The sequence below is a fragment of the Rhinolophus ferrumequinum genome, chromosome 11, assembly GCF_004115265.2.
Source record: "Rhinolophus ferrumequinum isolate MPI-CBG mRhiFer1 chromosome 11, mRhiFer1_v1.p, whole genome shotgun sequence".
Taxonomy (NCBI): domain Eukaryota; kingdom Metazoa; phylum Chordata; class Mammalia; order Chiroptera; family Rhinolophidae; genus Rhinolophus; species Rhinolophus ferrumequinum.
The window spans coordinates 10,270,368-10,294,779 of NC_046294.1; the positions used below are offsets into that span (position 1 = coordinate 10,270,368).

The 24,412-nt window shown below is 39.3% G+C and overlaps 1 protein-coding gene across 2 annotated transcripts; it reads left to right on the plus strand.

Annotated features, from left to right (window-relative positions):
- Window positions 1-7,047: 7,047 nt before the first annotated feature.
- LOC117029899 (membrane-spanning 4-domains subfamily A member 6A) lies at window positions 7,048-24,399 on the plus strand. 2 transcript variants are annotated; one of them, XM_033119185.1, is made up of 7 exons: window positions 7,049-7,240; window positions 8,636-8,786; window positions 10,199-10,333; window positions 12,147-12,203; window positions 20,881-21,096; window positions 23,252-23,353; window positions 24,169-24,399. In XM_033119185.1, exons 2-7 carry the CDS (start codon window positions 8,643-8,645, stop codon window positions 24,262-24,264), a joined length of 750 nt encoding a protein of 249 aa, XP_032975076.1. In that variant the 5' UTR covers window positions 7,049-7,240; window positions 8,636-8,642; the 3' UTR covers window positions 24,265-24,399. The 2 variants fall into 2 exon arrangements, with proteins under 2 accessions (XP_032975077.1, XP_032975076.1); XM_033119186.1 differs by lacking the exon at window positions 12,147-12,203 and having other exon boundaries at window positions 7,048-7,240.
- Window positions 24,400-24,412: the final 13 nt, after the last annotated feature.

Below are 24,412 nucleotides of genomic sequence, written 5' to 3' on the forward strand. Positions count from 1 at the left end.
CAAAATCTTTCTGTACTTCATATTTCTCTTCAGTAAAATAGTGATAATATCACCTGGGTCATACACCTGTGGCAATTACTTGGTATGATAGAGGTAGAGGAACCACTATTCTAATTGGCACATACTTAGCCTTAAAAGTTCTAATTTATACACATAAATGAATATGTAAGCACACATATATACCTGTATATCTGTTTGTATGTATATCTATTTATTATCACTTTATTCAACACATATTTATAAAGTGCTTATGATGGGTAGGAATTGTTTTAAGCATATTCGAGATTATAGTGGTGAATAAGAGATGATGTCCTTCCTCGCATGTAGGTTAAACTTTTAGGGCAGACGTAATTGAACATATAAATAATCAATCAAAATATTTTTATATGTTGTTAGAAGCTATGTGGAAGATAAAGCAAGTTAATGGGCTAGAGGATGGCTGGTGGCGGCGGTAAGGTGTGGGATGTGTGACATCAGAAAAAGTAACCAGGGAAGTTCATTCTGAGGAAACTTCTTTTAATATTTTCATCATGATAGGAGAAAAAGATCATTGCATTTTTATTAATTTTTTCTTTTAAGTTTTAATTCTTATACATTTTTTTAGTTTTATTGAGGTATAATAGTCAAATAAAAATTATATGTATTTAAAGTGCACAATATAATGTTTTGATATATGTATATACTTTGAAATGATTGCCACATACTCTTATCCATCACCTCACATAATTATCTTTTATTTATTTATTTATTTATTTTTTGGTGAGGAAACTTAAGATCAACTCTCTTAGGAAATTTCAAGTATATACTATAGTCTTAAATATAGTCAACATGCTGTACGTTGCATCTCCAGAATTTACTCATTCTGCTTAACTGAAACTTCATACCCTTTGACCAACATCTCCATATTTGCCCCACCCACAACCAGCCCCTGGCAACCACCATTCTACTCTTTGCTTTTATCAGTTTGATGTTTTTAGGTTCCTACATAAGTGAGACTATACAGTATTTGTCTTTGTCTGGCTGGCTTATTTTACTTAGGATAAGGTCCTCCAGGTTCAACCATGCTATTGTGAATGGCAGGATTTTCTTTTGTTTAAGGCTAAATGCATATATTCACATTTTCTTTATCCATTATCCATTGATGGACACTTAGGTTGCTTCCATGTCTTGGCTGTTGTGAATAATGGCTGCAACGAATACGGAAAATGCAGCTATATCTTAAAGATAGCAATCTCATTTCCTTTGAATATATATCCAGAAGTGGGATTGCTGGATCATACGGTGAATCTCTGAGCTCTTTCCTCATACCTTGCCCTATGCATCTTTCATCTGACTTATTCAGTTATATCCTTTTATAATAAACTGGTAATCTAGTAAATAAGATGTTTCTCTGAGTCCTTTAGCAAATTAATTGAACCCACAGAGAGGGTTTTTGGAACCTCTGATCTGTAGCTAGTTGTTCAGAAACACAGGAAACAACCTGGAATTGCAACTGGCATCTGAAGTGGGGGGCAGTCTTATTGGACTGAGCCCTTAACCTGTGGAATCTGATGCTATCTCTAGGTAGATGGTATTAAAATTGAATTGAATTGTAGGACAGCATGCGGGTATCCAAGAATTTCTAGGTGGTATGGGAACGCTGCCCCTGCAACACACACAGGCTGGAATTGGTGGTCGGAACCATTTTACAGACACACATATGCATATATTGCTGAATCATTTGAAAGTAAGTGCTTGACATCATTATACTTGGTCCCTAAATACTCAGGATTTATCTCCTAAGAATAACATTCTCCTATATAACCTCAATACTATTATTATATCTCCAAATTTATTAATAATAATACCGTATATAGTTTCTCAGAGACTCTGAGATCAAGCCATAAATGTTGTACATCTCTTACTTTTAGATTTTTATTAAAATATAGCTAACATACAATATATTAGTTTCATGTGTACACCATAGTTATTCAACATTTTTATACCTAAAGAAGTGATCAGGATAAATCCAGCAACCATCTGACACTGTACCATGCTATCACAATATTATTGATTATATTCCCTATGCTGTACATTACATCCCCATGACTTATGTTTTACACCTGGAAATTTGAACTCCTTATTCCCCTTTACCTTCTCCCCCTTTTTAATTTTTCAATTACAGACTCATATATGGTGGCCACCAGGGTCTGTACACTGGGAGTGGGGAAGACTTAACAAATATACAATGGCTTCTGCCAGCTCCTCCATTTGGGATATAGCTGCCCCTCCAGCCCTCACTCTGCAGCCAGACAATTCAGTTCTTCCCCTGTGCCTTTTAAGCAGCTGTCCCAGCAATGGAGCTCACAGTGAGGGAGTCCATTGGTGAGTAGATTTTTTTGTGGGCCCTTTAAGAGGAGCTGCTGGGACGCTAGCCACCCTCATCTCACTCAGCCACAATCTCCACTGATTTTCACAACCAGAGGTTTGGAGACTTCTCTCCCCAGCCCTGGGCTGGGGAGCCTGGTATGACGCTGGGATGCCTCTCCTGTCTGGGAGGGACCTCTGCAGCTGAGATATCCCTCCCAATTTTTAATGGTCACACATGAGTGTGGGACCAGCTCATTCCACAACTCTGCCCCTCCTACCAGTCTTGAGGTGGCTTTTTCTGTATATCTTTAATTGTAGGACTTCAGTTCATCTAGACATCAGGTGATTCTCAATGATGGTTGTTCTGTAGTTTAGCTGTAATTTTGATATGGTCATGAGAGAAGGTAAGCAGAGCAATTACCTACTCTGCCATCGTGACTGGATCAAATGTTGTACATTTCTTGAAAAGACATAATCGTAGTAAGAGCTCTTAGATAAATTGATCCTAATAATGCATCAATATTTCTTATTTATGAGGGAATTAGCCTAGATCTTGTGTTAGTTTGACATAGCAGAGTTTAAACCACCTATATATTCCTGATAAGTCAATGTTTCCCCAAATAGCTGGGATGCTAAGTACAGAAGTTGATTTATTCAGAGAGCAATCAATTTTGTCAAAAGCATAAAACTGCTACTTCTTTATCAGTTGGCACATATTTGAGCAGAGATATTTCAAGATATTTTCAGATACAACCATTCAACAAAAATACCAAGCAATATATATGAGACAGAAATAGAAAGCAATTGATCTGAGGCTATTACTTAGATATAACAAGCAAGGTTTTATTATATTATAAACACCCAAATATCTTCAGAGATCAGAGCCAGAAGCCTGTTTCTAGCTGTTAATTTCTTTCGCTTACAAAGATCCTGCACACTTCAATTTTCTCAATTCTCAGTTTGGAAACAATGTTCTCCTCTTTCTTCCTGTCACACTTCCGTTTTCTTCTCCATTATGGGAATAAACTTCTCATTTACGTAAGAGAAGTCTCCGTCACTGTCATGAAATACGTAGCTCGTGCTGAACCCTTCCCTTTCCTTCTCCGAATCCCTTGAAGGCTGAGCAGGTTGCCAGGCTGCATTTTTAACACATACTTCCTGTTGCCTAATAGTGATTTGTCCACAGGTTATGAGTAAGGCTAAAATTCTTGCAAGATAAAACATTTTTCTCATTCCAAGCATTGAGGACTTCCTTAAGTGTTTCCTTAAAATAATGTATTAATTAAGGGTGGGAAAACAGATGAGAAGTAGAGGAAAATGTAAATTGAGGAAAGAAAAGACTTTGCCTTTTGGTTGATAGCTTTTGTTTTCCAAAACTAAAGAATAAGGTACCACTAAAGAGATTATGATAAGTGCTTCAATAAGAAATATCAGGAGACAAGAGTTCCTAGTGTGTAGGGTATAAGAGGGGCCATGAAATGGAAGGAGTAATCATGATAATTAAGAGACTAACATGTCCTCAGGGACTTAAAGAAGATTACTTTGATGCTGAAGGAGAGAGGTAGAGGAAGGTAGGTGATGAAAGCTGAGGTGTAGATGGGACTCAAGAAATAGGATCTAACTAAAAAAATCAAAGGCCCAGGTAGTCGTTTGGGGTTCAAATAATTTGGGCCTTCTCACTTTCCAAGTAGAGGTCCTTGGAACAAGGACCTGCTTTATTAGATGAACACCAAAATTATTCTGAAATAGCTGCTTTGAGGGGCAGCTCACAAGTAGAAGGGATGACTTTCCACCTCTTAGCAGAATAAGATCTTATTATAGGAAATTAACTTGAGGGGCATCAGCAAGATGGCAGAATAGGAAGCCCCAGGACCCCGTTCCCCCATGGAGACACCAAACAAACAACATGTAGCTGAAATTGCTTTTATGAGACCTCCAGAAACCAGTTAAGAGGTTGCAGCTCCTCAGGTGAGCACAAAGCCAAGACACATTAAAATAAGTAGGACAATGTGTGGTGTTTTAGCCACACTAGCCAGTTGGAAACCCTGGCCCAGTGGTGCGATGGGGAAAGAACTCCCAACTTTCAGCTTCTTTCTCAGGAGGAAAGGATGAGTGCAGTGCATGTTTAGCATTCTGGCTTTTCAAGGAGCTGCTGGAGGGATTTGTTTCTTTCTTGCCTGTCTCCGTGTGCTGATGGGACCAGCATAGTTTGGATGTGAGTTTGGGGTTGCTGAGAACAAAGGCAAGCACCATAGCTTATTACCACACCCGAGAGACTAGTACCTCAGACACCAGGGGAAGAACATATAGGCTCCAGAGAAAAAGCAGGCAAGGCCTCATTTACTGGGAGGTTGACATGCACAAGTCCAGAGAAGATGTATCCTCTGGACATAGAGGAAGATGTATACTCTCCTCAGCTTCCAGGAAAGGTTTAAGGAGGATCTCCTATCATGCTGATTGGTGTGGCTCTTCCTCTTTACAAAGCCAGTCTGTAGAGACTGAAGGAGGTGGCTTTTTTTCAAACATCCAAATCTCACCGAAAGACCACAAGTCACACAGAGAAATAGAAAATGTAGCCCAACGAAACCAAAATAAATCTGGTCTCACATAATCCTTGCAACCTCTCTGAGTTCAGGTAAAATTATAATAGTACTCAGAGAAAAACAGACTGAAGAAGGAACCCTTGCTTGAGTTGATAGATTTACTTGGTTTATTGGCAAATTACACTAAAGAGAAATGTCGCGTCCAGCACAACACGGGCAGTGAGGGTGCGAGAAGGGGCAACTTGGGTTAAGTTTTTAAGAAAGAAAGAAACAGAGACTTAATGCAGTTAATTCTCAGAAGGCCAGGGGCCTTATAGTCATGAAAGACTAGAGCCCAGAATAAAGCCGACTGGAGGTTTTTATTGATAAGTATACAAGGGAGTAGCAATGTTTCTGACACGGTCTGTGAGACTCATTTATCACGTTATAGAAACAACCCAAACCAATTATGTTGGTCTCCAAACAGCTGAAGCAGAAAGTCCTTGAGGTGAGGTATGCGACTCCCTTAAGGGACATATATCACATGTTGAAATTGTTTTACAGAGCTGAGCAGAGAGAGCTTAATCTTATTGCTCTAAAGACTTTTCTCATAATTAGGTGAGAGGGGAAAGCCAGAGTCAGCAGTGGCTTTTCCCAGGCAGGGGGAAAGGGAGGCAAGGCCCCTTCCCAGATCTTTCTAAGACAGCTCATTGGGGGTCTCCACGTGGTTCCGCCTGGCTTGAGTTGTTCTCCCCCCACCCCATGGGGAATCTTACTTGTCAAACCCTCTTTTGGAGACTAAATAGAGAGATATACACAGTCCCAGAGATGCACAGTCTCACAGACTCTTCTTTCCTTAAGGAAAGACACGGGGGGGGCGGGGGGGCAATCGGCTAGGCTGTTGTGTGACAACAGAGACAGTGGTTGTAGTTGTCCCTTAAGAGGCTGGGCTCCTTCTTTCTCAAAGTCCAGAAGGAAAGCTGTACCCCAGTATTTCACTGGATGCTGGGATAGTGATAAGGGCACAATGGGAAAATACCAGCAGGCACCTTGGGAAAGGAGAAGGGGTGCAGGAACCCAGAGAGAGAAAGGTGGAGGTTCTTTTGTTGCTCTTCCACAGCTTTCTGGGTGAGTCCGTTCCCTCCCTCAGACACATCTCTAGAATTTAAGATAAGGACATTGATTGCATTTAGAAAGCTGTATCATTCTGGTCCTGAGAATTAAGCCAACGTTTTACATGATATATCTTAATGCCTTTCTTCCCCAGAAGAGTTAAATTATGGCATTATGTGCAGAACTCACACGCCCCTGAAGTGACAGTGAGGATTCAGACTGTTCCTGGCTTCCTTCTGGCATTCCCCCCAAGGAAAGGAGGAAGCTTGTGCTGTGAATGGCTCTGGCTCTGGCATCCTTGCCCCATACATCAAAATCAGCTTCCAAAGAATGCCCATCTAAGGGCTCGAAGAAGCACAGGAACCCTCTGTTTTACAAAACTATCCCAAATGTGACTTTGTCCATTTGTGTAGGTCCTGCTGAATCTCTCCCTTCTATGTCCCCCATCTAGTTTCACCACTGCCCTAGAGCTGCCCCAATTTTCCAGGGAACAGAGATCTTTTGTTAGAGAAAGAGAGAGGCCAGAGAAGGAAGGCTGTAGCAGGCAACAATTAGGCAAAGACTTCTGAAAGGCTGTGTTTAGCCTGCCCAGAGCCTGAGGAATTGGAAAAAAGAAAAAATATGCATAAATAACAGATACTTTTTTCTACGTTCTGTTGTTACTATTGTTAGTTATATACCACTGAACGCTCCATGGAAGCAGTATAGTCATTATTACTATTATTATTACTGTGGTTGGCTCTATATTATTGAATATTATTTATCAATATTACTATTATTAGTTACCTATTGCTGAAAGGTCCTTGGAGTATAAGCCTTTAAACATTTTCTCTAATCTTTCAACAATCTCCAGTGTTGATATTGTTCCCCTATTTAACAGATTAGAAAACTGAGATTTGGGGAAGAGGACAGTCTTATCTAACAACACGGAGCTAGGAAGTATTGGGGTAGCGATTCACACACAGAGCTCCGTGACTTCCATGTTCTCTCAATCATTAGTGTGTTCAATTTGTGGTTTTTCTGAAGAAGCCAGGAGTTTAGAAAAAGGGGAAGTGCAGGCACATTTCAAAAATCTACACTCTGTAAGTATCACATCCTGTGTGGCTGTAAATGCTAGACTAAGAAAGAGCTGATGACTTTCAGAAGATGAAAACAAGTAGGACATTCTGAAAGGACTATATGAGAACCCAGCGTTAAAACCTCCTGGGAATTTCTGAGAGCTCAGCTGGAGCAGACAAGCAGGTCCGCAGGCACAGGTAGGCAATGCTGACAGACACTTTGCAACTCCCCACTCCCCTACTGTCACTCAGTCAGAGGGGACGTTTGATTTGAAGTTGCTTGAGACAATTTAAGACACACTAGAGTGTCTTCAAAATAGAATGAGCACGGGGACAGAGTATCTGGTTTTAACTGTTTCTGATGTTTTCTAACTGCGTGATGTCGGTGAGTCCCTTACCCCAGCCATGTGGCAGCCCAGATGTTGCCTCTTCAGATATTCAAATCCATATGGAGACGGAGCAGTCCATGGGCCGAGAACAGTGCCGTGAAAAAGAGACCCGAGCTGAGCTCGGCCACTAATACCACAGGCAACTTGGTCCTTAAGGCTGGCAAGTGGACGGTCCAAGTCTTGTTCTCTTACCACCGCGTGCTGCTGCTTCTCCAGGCAAAATAAACTCTGACACAGGAGGAAGAGGGAGCATGATCTAGTGGATTGTGCAAAGGCTCCAGGTGGCTGGGATCTACCCCTGGCTCTACAGCTTCCCAGTTGTGTAAACGTCCCTGAGTAACAACTGCAAATATTCCTTCAGCATTCACTCTATGCAATACATTTATGCAAAGTGTGTATTATGTCCATTCATAATAAACTTTTGATTCTGAGTTTCTCTAAATATTGCATGGTTCTACTAACTAACTAACTAAATAACTAACTAACTAACTAATTAACTAACTAACTAACTTACAGGGTTTTGTAAAGATTGAACGCACTACAGGATAATGTCTAGTAAAATATGATTAAAATATTGGATTAATGCTAATAATAGAACTATTATTATTAGACCAAAGAATAGTATGTGACCATAGATAGACCATAGATAGTATGAGTTGTACAGAACCTGAAGAGAAAAAGGTTGATGAATAGGATACTTTTCATGTTGGCTCATGACTGGTAGGAAAGTTGGAGGGGAAATTCACCGAATATATGGCAATTCAGCTGTTGGTGGGTCTAAGGGAAAGAGAGATTTCTACATATTGCAAGTTTTGCGTGACCGTTTGCCTCTGAACATTGAGATCTGGCAAGATTCATGCTGCTGCCTCCCTGTGATATGTGGATTATCTATGATGGATGCACTGTGCCAAAAAATGCGGCACCAAAAAATGTATACACATGACTTGTATTCATCTTTTGTTATCAGTACATATTCAGTATTACAAATACAGTTTTTGCCTTTCTTAAAATGTGTATACTTTTTTTTTGGCACCTTCTGTATTATGAGAAAGTATTCATGAAAACAACGTTTCTTGGTTTTTATAGCTCCATACTACCAGTTTCCTTCCCTAAAGGACAGGTCAACTCTGGACTAATGAGCAAATACTGGTTTAAAGTTGGGGGACTCCAGCTCTAGGAGCTCTAAATTTATTTTCTCTTCCAGCGCCATCATGTTGTCACAACCAATGACCAATGAAACCGTTGTAATTGTCACGTCAAATAGAATCAACTTGTCCCAGACAGAGAATCCCAAGTCCACCAACCAGGGGCAGGATATCCTGAAGAAATTAAAGGCAGAAATTAAAGTTTTGGGGGTAAGCCCAATTCAGAATGTATTGGAGTGGGAAGGGGTGAGGGACAAAGGGAAGAAACTATGTATGTCTTGGGACTGGAGGTCCATTGTGAGTGAGCGTAGAGACTTTTAAGTTTTGCCAGAGGAGTCCAGATTGATCTAGGACTAACGGAAGCCATTTGAAATTTCCACAGAACTTTTCCACATAAGGTGGTAATAAAAGTGTTATTTCCTCTAATCCAAATATAAGCAACTGAGTTTTTGTTGTTTCTGTATTTTTGCAATAGAGTAGTTCTCTATATTTTCTTTAAAAACAACAACAAAACACTTTACTGAGGTATAATTGGCATATAAAAAGCTGTACATCTACATATTTTTTTACAAAAATATGGTAGTAAATAATTATATATTTTGTATATATTTGTTTCTATGTGTCAACCAATTGCACACTTGGAAATCTGACTGATGTTTTGAAGGAACTTTTTCCCTAGCTGCAAAGTACAGGAAAAATAAACTTCATCTCTTTTCTCCTTCTCATTTGAGAACAGAGATGATATTTACTTTCTGTTTGTTTCTCCCCTCTCAAGCATGATTTATTAAAAAACAAAACAAAACTCTATGGAGTGGAGGGAGGAGCAGAGGAAAGGATATATCTAGGATTGGGAGGAAAATACAGAGCTTTGCTCCCTAAATTATCTCTACACTTACATGATCTGAGGTGAGGCATTCCGTTTGATCAGGTTTCAGAACCTGGTGGGATGGACGGTTTTGTGTCAAATATACAATAATGAAGGTTACCATGAGCCACACATAGCAGAAGGTTTAGAAAACTGCTTGGTAAATGTTGATAGACCTGTAGATATCTGAGGTGGGTGTCAAGGAGGACACCTTAACCTCTTAAGATAAAGCTTCAGGATCCTTGGCTATAGGGACACAGGCTGAGGAGGTCACAGAGCCGGCCAGGTGGTCTGGTTCTATGTTGTTGTGTCTGGTGGGGTCTGGAGGAGGTAAGGAGGGGCTTCCACATTGCCTGTACTCAAGAGGGTGTGAGGACTTCCAGATGTCCCCTGTTCCCATAAGACGTAGAAAGGAGAGTTAATAGCTATGAAATCAGAGAGCCGGGGAAAAGAAAGTCTAGCACTTGGCATAAGCTGGGACAAGGACCATGGCCAGACATGGTGAGAGAGGAGGAACGGTGGAAGACGTGCTGAACACCCACCCAATGTTAACCCCGAGACAATAGTTTGCTATGGCACAACAGTGTCTCCTCCCAAACACCTTTTCAGAGCCTTTACTCCAGAGCTTTTACAGTGTCTGTATCCTTGCTGGGATCCCACAGAAGGGGACAATGCAGGAGCACGGTGGGAGAGATGAAGAGCACCTGTCTTCATAAATGCTGATTTTAATCCTCCATCTCCCTTCTTCTCCCAACAGACCATCCAGATACTGTGTGGGGTGATGGTGTTGAGTTTGGGAATCATTCTGAAATCTGCTTCATTCCGTCCACCATTCACCCAAGTGTTTTCCCCCCTGTTGCAGGCTGCTTACCCGTTCCTAGGAGCCTTGTGTGTGAGTTGAGATCTATAGGAGAGCACGATGCGGGGACGGTGGGAGGAAGATGCCAATAGCCTGGGCTCTTTACCTTGCTATGTTTCTTTCTGTCTGCCAGGAGCGAGGGGTCAATGGAAGAACTGCTTCTCTTCCATGTGTAGCCCAAGGAAGAACTGAGTGGGGTGGGAGGGCAGAAGTCACCTGATTTTAAATCTACTTCTTAGCCCGTTCAAGTCACCATTTCTTTTGAAGATCACCTTATTTTTCTCTTCATCAGCCAGAGCTATAATGAAGCTAATGGCTTCTCTCCAGGTTTAGACAAGAGACAGTGAAGTAGGATAAAGTTGGGAAGGAGGTTTCTACACAGTAAAATGGACACTGGTGAAAGACACCACACACTTACAGGGCAAACCACACATTCGTGGGACTCATGGAGAAAGAAGCACTTTGAAATGCTTTTTGCTGCATTAAGTAGCACCCAGGGCATCAGTGATGACCTGGAAATTCCTCTGAAACAGCTTCAAGTCTGTAGTATCAAGGAGATGTTAGTGGTTGTTTTCTCAGAAAACAACTTTCTTATAGATTGATGTGGGCCAGATCTCTCTCACAATTAAGCTTCTCTTTCATCATTTTTCTATCAGCCTCCCACCACTCAGTAGCTATCATTTGCCTTCCCTACACTTGTTTCTTTGTGTAATGCATCCACAGGTCTACCTTTTCTTGACCTGATTCACTTTGCTCTTTTTATTAATTGAAGTTCGGATTGCACAAGTTTTCCCCAAAGGTCTTTTTTGTGTTCCAAGATTCCATCAAATATATTACATTACATTCAGTCATTCTGCCTCCTTAGAATTCCTCCAGACTTTCTCAGGCTTTCCTCATCCCTGATGATGTTGATGGATTTTAGCATCACTGACCAGGATTTTTGTAGAATGTTCCTAAACTTTTGTTCATTTGATATTTTTCTCATGTTTTGGTTCCTATCAAGAGGAGATGCTATCAACATGATTTGTCACTAATGAAGTTAATCTTGATCATGTGGCTGAAGTAGTGTCTTCCAGGTTTCTCCCGCCAGAAAGTTAATTTCCTCCCTCCTCTTTCCATTCTCTACTCTTTGTAAGCAAGCCACTAAGCACAGCCCACATTTGGAAAGGGAACTTGTCCAATTTTTAAGGCCCGGGATTTATTTATGCAGACCTAAGTTACTTAATTCCGGGACTACTGGAACTACAACTTTTTTCATCTTCCTGTTTGGTCCCATTTCTGCATTGTCAAGGGATTTTCTGTTCCTTAGCTGTCCTAAATCTATTAGATTAGTAATGCTCCAGAGAGAGAAATTAATATCTTTGATTTTCTGAACACAGTCTTTAAAGTTTTCTGCCAACCTCATTCTTTCTCTGTTCTCAGTCTCCATTCTACCTTAGCCTGGGGAACCACCAACTTCAAATGTACATGCCTGTCTTCCCATATCTGTTAGCTTCCCCCATTTTTTTCTTTTTCCATACCATTGCTCTCTGTTTTTCTCTAGATAATGTTTAACTCCAAAACTTTCTTCTCTCATTTAAAGAAAAACCTCCTTTCCTGGCTTTTAAGGCCCTCATTTTATTTATCGGGATAGATTCCTACTCATGTCTGCCTTTTCTCATGCTTTTCTGAATACTCTATGGGCAAAAGGGACATATGTATGTATTTAAGGGGATCTTTGTATCTTTAGTTATTCATTCCCCAGGGCTTTTCCCATGGGAGTTTTTCATAAACACCATGATAATAATGTTGTTGTTACATCTGTACATAGAAACTTACTTGATCATTTTCTCTCCTTTCTGGGTAGTTTGTCATTTCTGGATCTCTGTCAATCATCACGGAGAAAAAGTCAACTAAGTCTTTGGTGAGTATGGGAACTATGTAACCCACAACTTAATGGATCAAAATGAACTCTTCATGGTCAATATCTTTACTTTGCAGAGTCAGGACGGATGTTTGGTTGAGTTAGGAGTGGGGCTTGGATCATCTATAGGCCCTGTCCAGCACACATTCCTGAAAACACTGTACCCTAGATCACAATCCTCGTGCCTGGGAGCTTCTTACAGAAAGTCTGGCTCCTAATTATGCCCTTTTGTGGTAACTGGACTTCAAATTTAAAACTTCAACAACAAACAAGCTGACAGTGTTTTAAAGACAGCTATTTGTTGTGGATTCACTACTTAAGCCTATCTGTCAAAACCCTTGAGAAAACCTAGTCAAAATGTTCATGTGAGGAATTATTTCTCATTCTTTTATCTATCTGATCTGAAAGGTGATACCTTTATTGGATTTGAATATGAACTCTTGAGTCCTGAAAGTTATCATCAGTCATTTGCATAGGCTAAGAAAATAACTTTATCTGCTTTTAACTCTTTCTAGGGAAAACCAGAAATGGAAGTGACAGGGAGAGGAAAACTGGATTGTAGGAGATTTCTTTTTTTTTTAATTAAAGTTTATTGGGGTGACAATTGTTGATAAAGTTACGTACATTCCAGGTGTACAATTCTGTAATACATTATTTATATCTCACATTGTGTGTTCACCCCCCAGAGTCAGTTCTCTTTCCATCACCATATATTAGACTGCGTTTACCCTCTTCTAAAGCCCCTCTCCCCCTTACCCTTTGGTAACCCCTACACTATTGTCTATGTGTATGAGTTTTTGTTTCTTCATTTTTTTTCTCTTGTTCTTTTGTTGTTTTCAGTTTTACATACCACATATCAGTGAAATCATATGGTTCTTTACTTTTTCTGTCTGACTTATTTAGCTTAGCATTATAATCTCAAGATCCATCCATGTTGTAACAAATGGTCCTTCATCTTTTCTTACTGGCGCATAGTATTCCACAACTTCTTTATCCATTCATCTATCGAAGGACATTTTGGTTATTCTCATGTCTTGGCCACCATAAATAAAGCTGCAGTGAACATTGGAGCACACATGTCTTTATGGATAAATGTTTTCAGATTTGGGGGTTAGATACACAGGAGAGGAATTCCTGGGTCATAAGGTAATTTTATTCTTAATTTTTCGAGGAACCTCCACACTGCCTTCCATAGCAGCTGCACCAATCTGCATTCCCACCAACAGTATATGGGGGTTCCTTTTTCTCCACAGCCTCTCCAACACTTGTTACTATTTGTCTTGTTGATGATAGACATTCTAACTGGGGTGAGGTGATACCTCATTGTGGTTTTTGTTTGCACTTCTCTGATGATTAGTGATGCTGAGCATTTTTTCATATGTCAATTGGCCATTTGTATGTCCTCTTTGGAGAAATGTCTCTTCAGGTCCTCTGCTCATTGTTCAATTGGGTTGTTTGTTTTTGTGTTGTTGAGTTGTATGAGTTCCTTTTATATTTTGGATATTAGCCCCTTATCGGAGGCACTGTTTGCAAAAATCTTCTCCCATTCAGTTGGTTGCCTCTTTATTTTGTTGATTGTTTCTTTTGCTATGCAGAGGCTTTTAAGTTTGATATGGTCCCATTCATTTATTTTAGCTTTTACTTCCCTTGCCTTCAGAGTTAAATTCATAAAATGCTCTTTGAACCCAAGGTCCACAAGTTTAGTACCTATGTTTTCTTCTATGCAGTTTATTGTTTCAAGTCTTATGTTTAGGTTTGATCCATTTTGAATTAATTTTGGTACACGGTGACAGATAGCAGTCTAGTTTCATTCTTTTGCACGTGGTTTTCCAATTCTCCCAGCACCATTTATTAAAGAGGCTGTATTTCTCCATTGTATGTTTTTTGCTTCTTTGCCAAAAATTGTCTGTCCATATTTATGTGGGTTGATTTCTGGGTTCTCAGTTCTATTCCATTGGTCTGTGTGTCTATTTTTCTGCCAATACCATGCTGTGTTGATTATTGTTGCCCTGTAGTACAAGCTAAAGTCAGGGAGTGTGATACCTCCAGCATTGTTCTTTTTTCTTAGGATTGCTTTGACTATTCGGGGTCTTTTGTGGTTACACATAAATCTGATGACTTTTTGTTCTATTTGTTTAAAAAATGCTATTGGGATTTTGATGGAGATTGCATTAAATCTGTATATAGCTTTGGGTAATATGGCCATTTTAACTATGTTGATTCTTCCAATCCATGAGCACAGAATGCTTTTCCATTTCTTTGTGTCTTCTTCAATTTCTTTCAAAAATGTCTTATAGTTTTCAGCATATAGGTCTTCTACATCCTTGGTTAAGTTTATTCCTAGGTATTTTATTCTTTTTGTTGCAATTACAAAAGGAATTGTTTTTTATTTCTTTTTCTGAGATCTCATTGTTAGTATGTAGGAATGCAATGGACTTGTATAAGTTGATTTTGTAGTTGGCAACTTTACTGCATTCGTTTATTGTTTCTAATAGTTTTTTGGTGGAGTCTTTAGGGTTTTCTATATATAGCAGCGTGTTATCTGCAAAAAGTGACAATTTAACTTCTTCATTCCCAATTTGAATGCCTTTTATTTCTTTCTCTTGCCTGATTGCTCTGGCGAGGACTTCCAACACTATGGAAAAGCAGAGGTGATAGGGGACAGCCCTGTCGCGTTTCTGAATGTAGAGCAAAGGGCTTCAGTTTTTCATGATTAATTATATTAGCTGAAGGTTTGTCATATATGGCATTATTATGTTAATTTTCCTTCTATATCTATTTTATTAAGTGTTTTAATCATAAATGGATGTTGTATTTTGTCAAAAGCTTTTTTCTGCATCAATTGATATAATCATATAATTTTTGTCCTGTATTTTGTTTATGTGATGTATCACATTGATGGATTTGCATATGTTGAACCATCCTTACGCCCCTGGGGTGAACCCCACTTGGTCGTGATGAATAATCTTTTTAATGCATTGTTGCATTCGGTTTGCTAGAATTTTGTTTAGGATTTTTGCATCCGTATTCATCAGAGATATTGGTCTGTAGTTTTCTTTTTTTGTGCTATCCTTACCAGGTTTTGGTATCAGGGTAATGTTGGCCTCATAAAATGAGTTAGGGAGTATTGTCTCTTTTTCCATTTTTTGGAAGAGTTTGAGTAGCACAGGTATTAGATCTTCTTTGAAGGTTTGGTAGAATTCACTAGTGAAGTCATCTGGTCCCAGACTTTTGCTTTTGGGAAGGTTTTGGATGACTGATTCAATTTTCTTACTGGTGATCGATCTATTTAGGTTTTCCAATTCTTCCTGTTTCAGCCTAGGAAGGCTATATGTTTCTAAGAACTTGCCCATTTCTTCTAGGTTATTGAATTTGGTGGCATATACTCCTTCATAGTATTCTTGGATGATCCTTTGTATTTCTGTGGCATCCGTGATAACTTCTCCTCTTTCATTTCTGATTTTGTTTATTAATGTCTTTTCTCTTTTTATCTGAATGAGTCTGGCCAAGGGTTTGACAATTTTATTAATCTTTTCAATGAACCAGCTCTTTGTCACATTAATTTTTTATCTTGTCTTTTTATTCTCTGTTTCATTGAGTTCTGCTCTGATTTTTATTATTTCCTTTCTTCTGCTGACCTTGGGTTTCATTTGTTCTTCTTTTTCTAGTTCTTTAAAATGTAACGTGAAGTTATTTATCTGGGATTTTTATTGTTTCTTGAGATAGGCCTATAATGATATAAATTTCCCTCTTAAAACTGCTTTCTCTGCATCCCAAATATTTTGGCAGAATGTATTTTAATTTATGTTTGTTTCTATGTATCTTTTGATCTCTCCTCTTATTTCTTCTTTGACCTGGTCATTCTTTAAAAGTATGTTGTTTAATCTCCACATATTTGTGTTTTTTCCTGCTTTCTTTTTGCAGTTGATATCCAATTTCAAAGCCTTGTGATCAGAGAATATGCTTGGTATGATTTCAATCTTCTTAAATTTGCTGAGACTAGTTTTATGTCCCAATATATGGTCTATTCATGAGAACGTTCCATGTACACTAGAAAAAAATGTATAGTCCGATGTTCTAGGATGAGGTGCTCTATAAATGTCAATTATGTCCATTTCATCTAATGTGTCATTTAGGACTGTTATTTCTTTATTTATGTATTATCTATGGATGATTTATCCATAGCTGTCAATGATGTATTTATGTCCCCTATATAATTGTGTTTTAGTCAATTTCTCCCTTTAGTTCTGTTAGTTGTTGCTTGGTATATTTCAGTGCTCCCTGATTGGGGGCATAAATATTGATGACTGTTATGTCTTCTTGTTGTATAGTCCTTTTATCATTATGAAATGTCCATCTTTGTCTCTTGTTACCTTTTTTATCCTGAAGTCTGTTTCATCTGATATCCGTATGGCTTTCATACGGATATCAAAATCCGTACACCCGATTTTCTCTGGATACCATTTGCTTGCAGTATCCATCCTTTCACTTTGAATCTATGTTTGTCCTTGTAGCTGAGATGTGTCTCTTGGAGGCAGCGTGTGGTTGGGTTTAATTTTTTGATCCAATCTGCTACTCTATGCCTTTTTATTGGTGAGTTCAGTCCATTTACATTTAGGGTGATTATTGATATGTGAGGATTTCCTATCATTCTATCTTTGGTTTTCTGGTAAGACTGTCTCCATTGTTTCTTTGCCTTTGTTTCTTTGTTGTTGTCTATTATTTCTGAGTGGTGGTATTCTATGATTTTTCCCTCTGTTTCTTTTTTTATTACATTATGTATTTCAGTTCTGGATTTTTTTTTTTGAGTGGTTACCATTAAGTTTATGTAAAAGAAAGTTTCATATTAAGAGTATTCCATTTTCTTCAGCATGCTTACTTTCTCCATTCCCATATTCCAGTTTAAGCCTTTACTTCCCCCACCGCCTTTATGTTTTGGTTGTCACAATTATCACTATTTATGTTGGTCAAATAGCCTCCTTCACTATTTCTTGTAGTACAGGTCATGTGTTGGAAAATTCCCTCAGCTTCTGTATGTCTGGAAAGGTCTTTATTCCTCCTTCATATCTAAAGGATATCTTTGCTGGGTATATTATTCTTGGCTCATAATTTCTCTTTCAATAGTTTGAATATTTGATTCCACTGCCTCCAGGCTTGTAGAGTTTCTGCTGAAAAATCTGATGATAATCTAATGGGCTTTCTTTTGCAGGTTACCATCTTTTTTTCCCTGGCTCTCTTGAGGATTCTTTCTTTGTGGTTAATTTTTGACAACTTCAATACAATGTGCCTTGGAAAAGGCCTGTTGGGGTTGAGGTAATTAGGTGTTGTATTTGCTTCTTGGATCTGAGGATCCAGTTCTTTCCAAAGTTTGGGAAATTCTCGTTCCCTTCTCTCTTTCTTCTCCTTCTGATATGATTATTCTTATATTGCTCTTTCTGATGGAGTCAGAAAGTTCTTGTAGAGTTCTTTCATTTCTTTTAAGTCTCAAATCTCTTTCTTCTTCCATCCATGTCATTTCCAGATTTCTATCTTTGATGTCATTGATTCTTTCCTCCATCTGGCCAACTCTACTACCGAAGCTGGCTATTTCATTATTTATTTCTTTTATTGAATTCTTAATCTCCAGAAATTCTATTTCTTTTTAAAAATTTCAATCTCTGTGGTAAAATGTTCATTTTCTTCTTTGATTGTGTTTTTGAGTTCATTAAACTGCTTGTCTGTTTTCTTGCATCTCATTGAGTTTTTTAAGAACTGCAATATTCAATTCTCTGTCATTTAACTCACACATTTCCATGTCTTTAAGTTCATTTACTGAAGAGTTTTCATTTTCTTCCTGAGCTGTCTTGTTACCTTGGTTATTCATGGCAATTATTTCTGTTCCTAGACATCTGCAGGAGTGGGTTCTGCAACAGGTTGATAGAAAGAGGTCTTTCTTTTGTTTTCCAGTAGGTGTTGGTAGAATGTTTTATTTTCTCTCTGACTGCAGCTTTTTATTCTCTCTCACACTATAGTGTTATATTTTCCCTGCACTCTTCCAGTTTCTCACACAATGGGGGTGGGGGTTCCCTGGAAGGTGGGCTTCTCCTCTGTGAGCAGTTCGCCTGGGTCAAAGAGTGTCTCCTCCATGGGGGATGTGGAGAGCTTCTGAAGTTCCAAAGCTCTTCTTGCACCACATTCAGAGCCTGTGTGTTTCAGCAGCTCTGTTTACTCCTGCAGGGATCCACCCAGATAGGCGAGGACAGGGGTGGCGTGGGTTGTGAGAGGTGGCCCAGAGCAATGGCAGCAACCACCACCACAGCCAGTCCTGCTTCCACGTCTCCCTCTCCTTTGCCAGAACTAGTTGGGCTGCGAGTCTGTGCCTGGGAACCACAGTTCTCAGAACTGCAAATATTCTGTTCTTTTGATCTGACACAGCTACTGTTCCGCTTCTAGCACTGGGCAGGTGGGGGTGGGGCAAGCTCTGGGAGGGTAAGGAGGAGGCGGCTAGGCTCAGTGCCTAAGGCTTCCATTCTCTGCAGCAGTGAGGGCTTAAAGCACCGTTTTCAGACTTCTTCCCTCAGTTTTTGCTCCGAGGTCTCTGCTGTGAGCATTGGATTCAGCCATGTTATATGCTGTCCCCTCAGCCCTGTGAGCCATAAGCAGAGCCCTAGAAGCCCGCGTTCTTCCCTCTCCCACAGCTGTGGTAGTTCTGGAATGTAGCAAGCTCAGAGCACCAAGCTAGGTCTGCGTCCTGCACCTGTGCAGCTCCGTCTCTGCACTTCTCCCTTCCCTCCTCCCCAGCTCATGCAATTTGCCCACCTTTAGATGATTTCAGTAGTGTTCCTCTTCATCTTGCCTGTCTGCTGTGCAGGGAGTCCTTTGTGGAGTTATAGTTGTTCAATTTGTTGTAAATTCCAGAGGCGATGTCATGAGCCTCACCTCATGCCGCCATTTTTATGACGTCATCTCAGGAGATTTCTAATCAGTAAAAGTTCACTACATCTTTACTCAGTCCTAAATCCCTCAAGTTATTTGGTGTTGGGAGGGTCACTGTGAGATTGCCATATAACGCAGTAGCACAGAAATTCAGTTTGGAAGTTTTGGCTACAAAACTCTCCGTTAGGCATCAAGAAATTAGAGAAATTAGAGAATATCTCTCTTTCTTTTATCAAAATTTAGAGATGATTATTTGGAACCCTCACCTAGACCCCACACTACTATATTAGTGCAGTCCAATAGAACTTTCTATGATGATGGAAATGCAATATCCATGCTTTCCAATATAGTAGTCATGTGTGGCTATGGATAACTTGAAATGTAGCTAGTCCAATTGAGGAAGTGAATTTTAAATTTTAGTTTAGTTTACTTTAAATCTAAGAAGCTCATGTGACCTGTGACCACCATATTAAGTAGTACAATACAAGAATAATGTTTATAGGTTTTCAGGGGATCATATGGGGTTCTTACTCTAGAGAAGAACAAATCACAGTGAACATGGCAGGAAGCTCAAAGATGAGGTTTTACATAGGCTCTGACTCAGCAGCATCATCTATGTTGTAGTGAACTCTACTGTGATCAGACATCATAGCAGTCCTTTTCTGAGGTTGAAGAAGTGTGTTTTTCCAGAACAAATCTACATTATTCTAGCAAATATATACTCCAGGCATCATGACTGTTGCTGGCTATCAGGAGGCCCAGAAGCATGTACTTTAGTCATTATCTTGGGGAGTTAAGGTTTGAAAGAGTAAAATGCCCTGTCTATCTTCTACTGTGCCCCAAAGTTCCAACTGCTGAGACCCTAAAAGAAAAGGGGTCTAAATGGGGTTAGGTAGTGTTCTAATTTATAGCTATTGGGTGTGACCTGGACCACACATATCTATAACTACAGCTTTCAGAATGGTCTTAATTCCTCCTTCTGTGAGTTGAGATAGAAGGAAAGCCATTTATGAGATTAGTTTATTTATTCCCCTTACTTCATAAATGAAGAAATGAGACCCAGAGTGGGAAATGGAGGAACTGAATACCCAAGAAACCTGAGATCATCAAAGGCAAAGCTAGTACTGTGACCATGGTTTCCTGACATCCAGGCCAGACCTCTTCCTTCTACCTCATGTTGTCGCTCACATATTATACCATCTTCTGAGTCTATAACTCTATTTACCAGCCAGAGCCTGTCCAGACACAGGGCCCACCTGAGACTGAGAACTATGCCCCCGTACTCATCTTTGGGTGTGTGTGTCTGTGCATTTAAGAGAGGTTGTGTGCAAGGAAGAGTGAGTTGCTTCACCTGCCTCCTCTGTGTGACTGATGCTTCCACAAGGGGTTTCTGAGTGAGCTGGAAGAGAGAAAAACCACATCTGCCTTTGGCCACACTCTTTTGGGGATTTTGCAGGCATAGCCTCATAGAGCCTTGTTGTCCTCCAGAGTAAAAAGAATTTAGGAGAGCAATAGTCTCTGCCACTCTACTGAAGTCCTGCCTAGGGAGAACATTTTATTGATTCATTCACTTAGCCAAGCTTTCCCTTCCAGATTCAGAAATGTTGCTAGGCACTGGGGAGACATACAGGTTTAGGCCTATCAATTTTAGACCTTCTTAAAGGACACAGAGAATATACACTTTTGCAATGCATTGGCAAAGAGGGTTAAGAGATGTTTGTTGCTCGTTAGGAATGAGCCTTACTCAGCATTTCTCTTTCAGGTTCATAGCAGCCTGGCTGCAAACATTCTGAGCTCTCTGTCTGCTCTAGTGGGTTTCGTTCTTCTCTCTGTCAACCTGGCCACTTTGAGTCCTGCCTTACGGATGTGTTACTTGAACCACGAGAATGTACCATCAGAACACCACGGTTTTAACTACTATGATTCTATCACAGATGACTCTTCCAGGTCCTGCCCCATTACCATCAGTCTTCTGGCTGTAAGTATTTTTAGATGGGATGTTCTAATCTTATGAGGTTTCTTAAAGACTTGACTTCTTGATACCCTTTCTTTTGAAAATTTCTCTAATTCTTTCTGATTTGGGTATCTGGGGAAAGGCCAAGTCTGTGTAAAGGAGAGGGAACTACATAACTGAGACAAAGGGGGTAGGCTATGGGATTACCCACTAATGGGGTAGAATGAAAGAGTAAATGTCAAATAAGACTGATGATGAAAAACTAAAACTTATTGTTGATAGAGTTTCTTACTCCTCAAACTGATTCTATTAGAGGCATAAAATATGAGTTAGTCAAACTGAAAATCTTGGTTCATGGAGTAGTGAATTTAAAAAGGCAAAATAACAGAAAGACCCAAGTGATCAGGAAATGCCAACAAGGAAATATGTTATGTATGTGTGGTGGGTAGAGTATTAACTTGCTCTGAGCAGACATCAGGCCCAGCACTGAGAAATGGAGAATAGGAAATACGGGACTTGAAGGTGAGGGCTTCTCCTCCTCCCAGTGGTTACACTGATGAGTGGTATTGATCAGGTCTAAAGGCGACATCATTATTGTTATGCTTACCACACACAGAGGTGGGGTTTATTAAATTAGAAATATAGGAAGATGGAGGATGTTAACTAATAATGGTTGTCATTATTGGAGGAAGAAAAGCAATGAAGTGTGGCTAACAGAAACAATGTGTCTTAAGTTGGAGCATTAAGGGACATATATATAGTCAGCAACACATTAAGAAAAAAACAGGTGACATAAAAATAAAGAGGATGCAGAATATTTATTGTCCTGCAATCATAAATGTGAGTTAAGACAAGGACACCATGGAGGATCCCCAGATAAAAGCAGAGTTGGTTAAGTTGCCCCCATGCTAATGATATTATAATTTAAAAAGTACATGCAAATGAGGTGATAGTAATTGGTAGAAACCAACATATGTCAAAGCCAACTGCACCTTGGAAAATTTGCAGAGAAGTTTGGGAGGGATATGTGTAGTAAAGCATGAATTAATTATGGTATAATTTTACATTGTAAATAAAAGAGATTATGTTGAGCTTGCTTGTTAGGAAAATTTCTAGGTAATGTAGACAAGTTATATTTCCTCTTTAATTTTGTATAAACTAGAGTTTTCTGCAATCACGTTTTCTCTTCTGTTCTATCAAGTGGTCAGTTCTGCATGAATGATGCCTCAGGACAAAAATGGTAGAACTTACCTTCTTGGTATAGTACCTTTGTTGAGTTGTTTTGGGTTGTTAGCAAATATGACAGTTTACTATCTTGATTATTCTAACTTTTACTTCATTCAAGAAAGCCTAAGGAAACCCATCCCAAAGGGTTGAAATAGATAAAAGAGGGTGTTAATATTGAATTTTATAAAGGGCTTGTATAGTCAAAACCTCACTGATTTTCACAAATCTATGAGAAGGAATTATCATTATGCACATTTGATAAATAAGGAAATGGAAGCTAGAGAAGTAGAGACTTGTTCAGGCTCACTGACACAGCTACTGTGTTTCTCTGAAAATAAGACATAGCCAGACAATCAGTTTTAATGCGTCTTTTGGAGCAAAAATCAATATAAGACCTGGTATTATTATATTTATATTGTATTATATTATATTATATTATATTATATTATATTATATTATATATTACATAAGACCCAGTCTTATAGTAAAATAAGAACGGGTCTTATATTAATTTTTGTTCCAAAAGACGCATTAGAGCTAATGGTCCAGGTAGGTCTTATTTTCGGGGAAACACGTTATTAAGCGGTAGAGATGCAGCTAGATTGGGAGCTTGCCTTCTCAGTCTGGGGTGTCATTTCACCAGTCTTTTTCACTGAGTGAACAGCATAGTCAGATTTAGCTGTGTCACAGAGAGGTAAGAAACAAGTTTATGAAGTGCATGAGTTGACTGAGTTACTGCCCAGCCTTCCTGTTCCTCTCAAGGAAATAAATGAGCAAAGGGATTGAATTGAGCCAATTGTTAGGCTTGGAAGGAGCAGTGTTCTCTTCCTGATGGTGTTCTCAACCATTCTTTGGTGATTGAGGCAGTCTTCGTGGCTACAGTCACCTCCCAACAAGACACGAAAGCTTCTGTGATTTACGCACCACCAATATCGTATTTCCTGTATTTTAGGGAATGCTGTCCATGACGATGATTTGTACCATGCTGGAGCTGGGCTTAGCTGTGCTTGTGGCTGTGATTTGGTGGAAACAGGCTCACTCTGACTTCCCTGATGTGAGTGTGATTACCGGCCTCCCTGAATCACGTCTGCTGTATTTCTGTTTCTGAGTTGTGTTGAGCTATGTCAGCAAGAGTGGCAGAAGGCTCAATCAGTTGCTGGTCATGAGACACACATGGGAGGTGGTTTGATGGTGAGGGATGACAGTTAGATAACAAAAGCAAATTGCAATTCAGTCGCTGACCAGCTAAGGAGTCACTGTATGGGAAGATAGATGAATCTGAGAAATCAACTGGTTTGATCTTCCTGTTTTGTAAATGCAGAGACCTGGGATGTTAAATGATTTGTCAAGCATTGCGCTATGAGTTTGTGCCTGTGGTCATGTCTTTAGAACATATCATTTGCCTCTCTTCTGGGCAGGAACACTTTTTGCCACAGCCACTAGTCTCTTTAACAGTCTTGACTTGGTAAAGGGCATTTGCCCGTTCAGTAAATGTCCTCTGGATTCAGTAAATGTCCTCTGCTCTAATTTTCCCTTTCTGTCATTTTAATTTTTTCCTCCCTAAAAGATATTTAAAAAAATTATTGGCTCAAGTCCATGGGATACCATCCTACCACCACCAAGGATCCATGGCTTTATTTAACTGAATTAAAAACTTTTGATCTATCCAAAATTTTATTATAGAAAGTAGAATGAATAGTAAGCTGATGAATAGCAGTTATTTAAAGAACTTAATGACATGGTTTACCAATCCTGGAATACCTGAGAGTTCTATGTATAAAGTTTGAAGGAGACGGCATCAAGATAAATATATGCATTAAGCTGAACCCTAGTGAAACCTGAAAAACTAACATATTTTGTTTCTTCTAGAGTGTGCGTTTTCTGACTCTGAGTCATAAGAATAAATCTGGCATAATCACAAAGGCAACTATCGACTCTGGATATGAAGAACTATTGACTTCTTAGGGGGAAAATATTCATCAGAAATTTGGTCTTCATGATAATGTATGAAAATCAACCAAAGAAATCCAACCAAAGAAAACAAAGTTGGAGTTCCCTGAAATGTAGTTTTATGTAATAAACATAAAAAAATAAAAAACACCAATATTTGTTT

What these genes read in the sequence shown, in the direction of transcription:
- LOC117029899 (XM_033119185.1), top strand. Translation starts at nt 8,643, where the DNA reads ATGTTGTCACAACCAATGACCAATGAAACCGTTGTAATTGTCACGTCA. An exon ending in CAGAAATTAAAGTTTTGGGG is followed by an intron (nt 8,787 to 10,198) that starts GTAAGCCCAATT and finishes TTCTCCCAACAG; the next exon opens with ACCATCCAGATACTGTGTGG. An exon ending in AAAAGTCAACTAAGTCTTTG is followed by an intron (nt 12,204 to 20,880) that starts GTGAGTATGGGA and finishes TTTCTCTTTCAG; the next exon opens with GTTCATAGCAGCCTGGCTGC.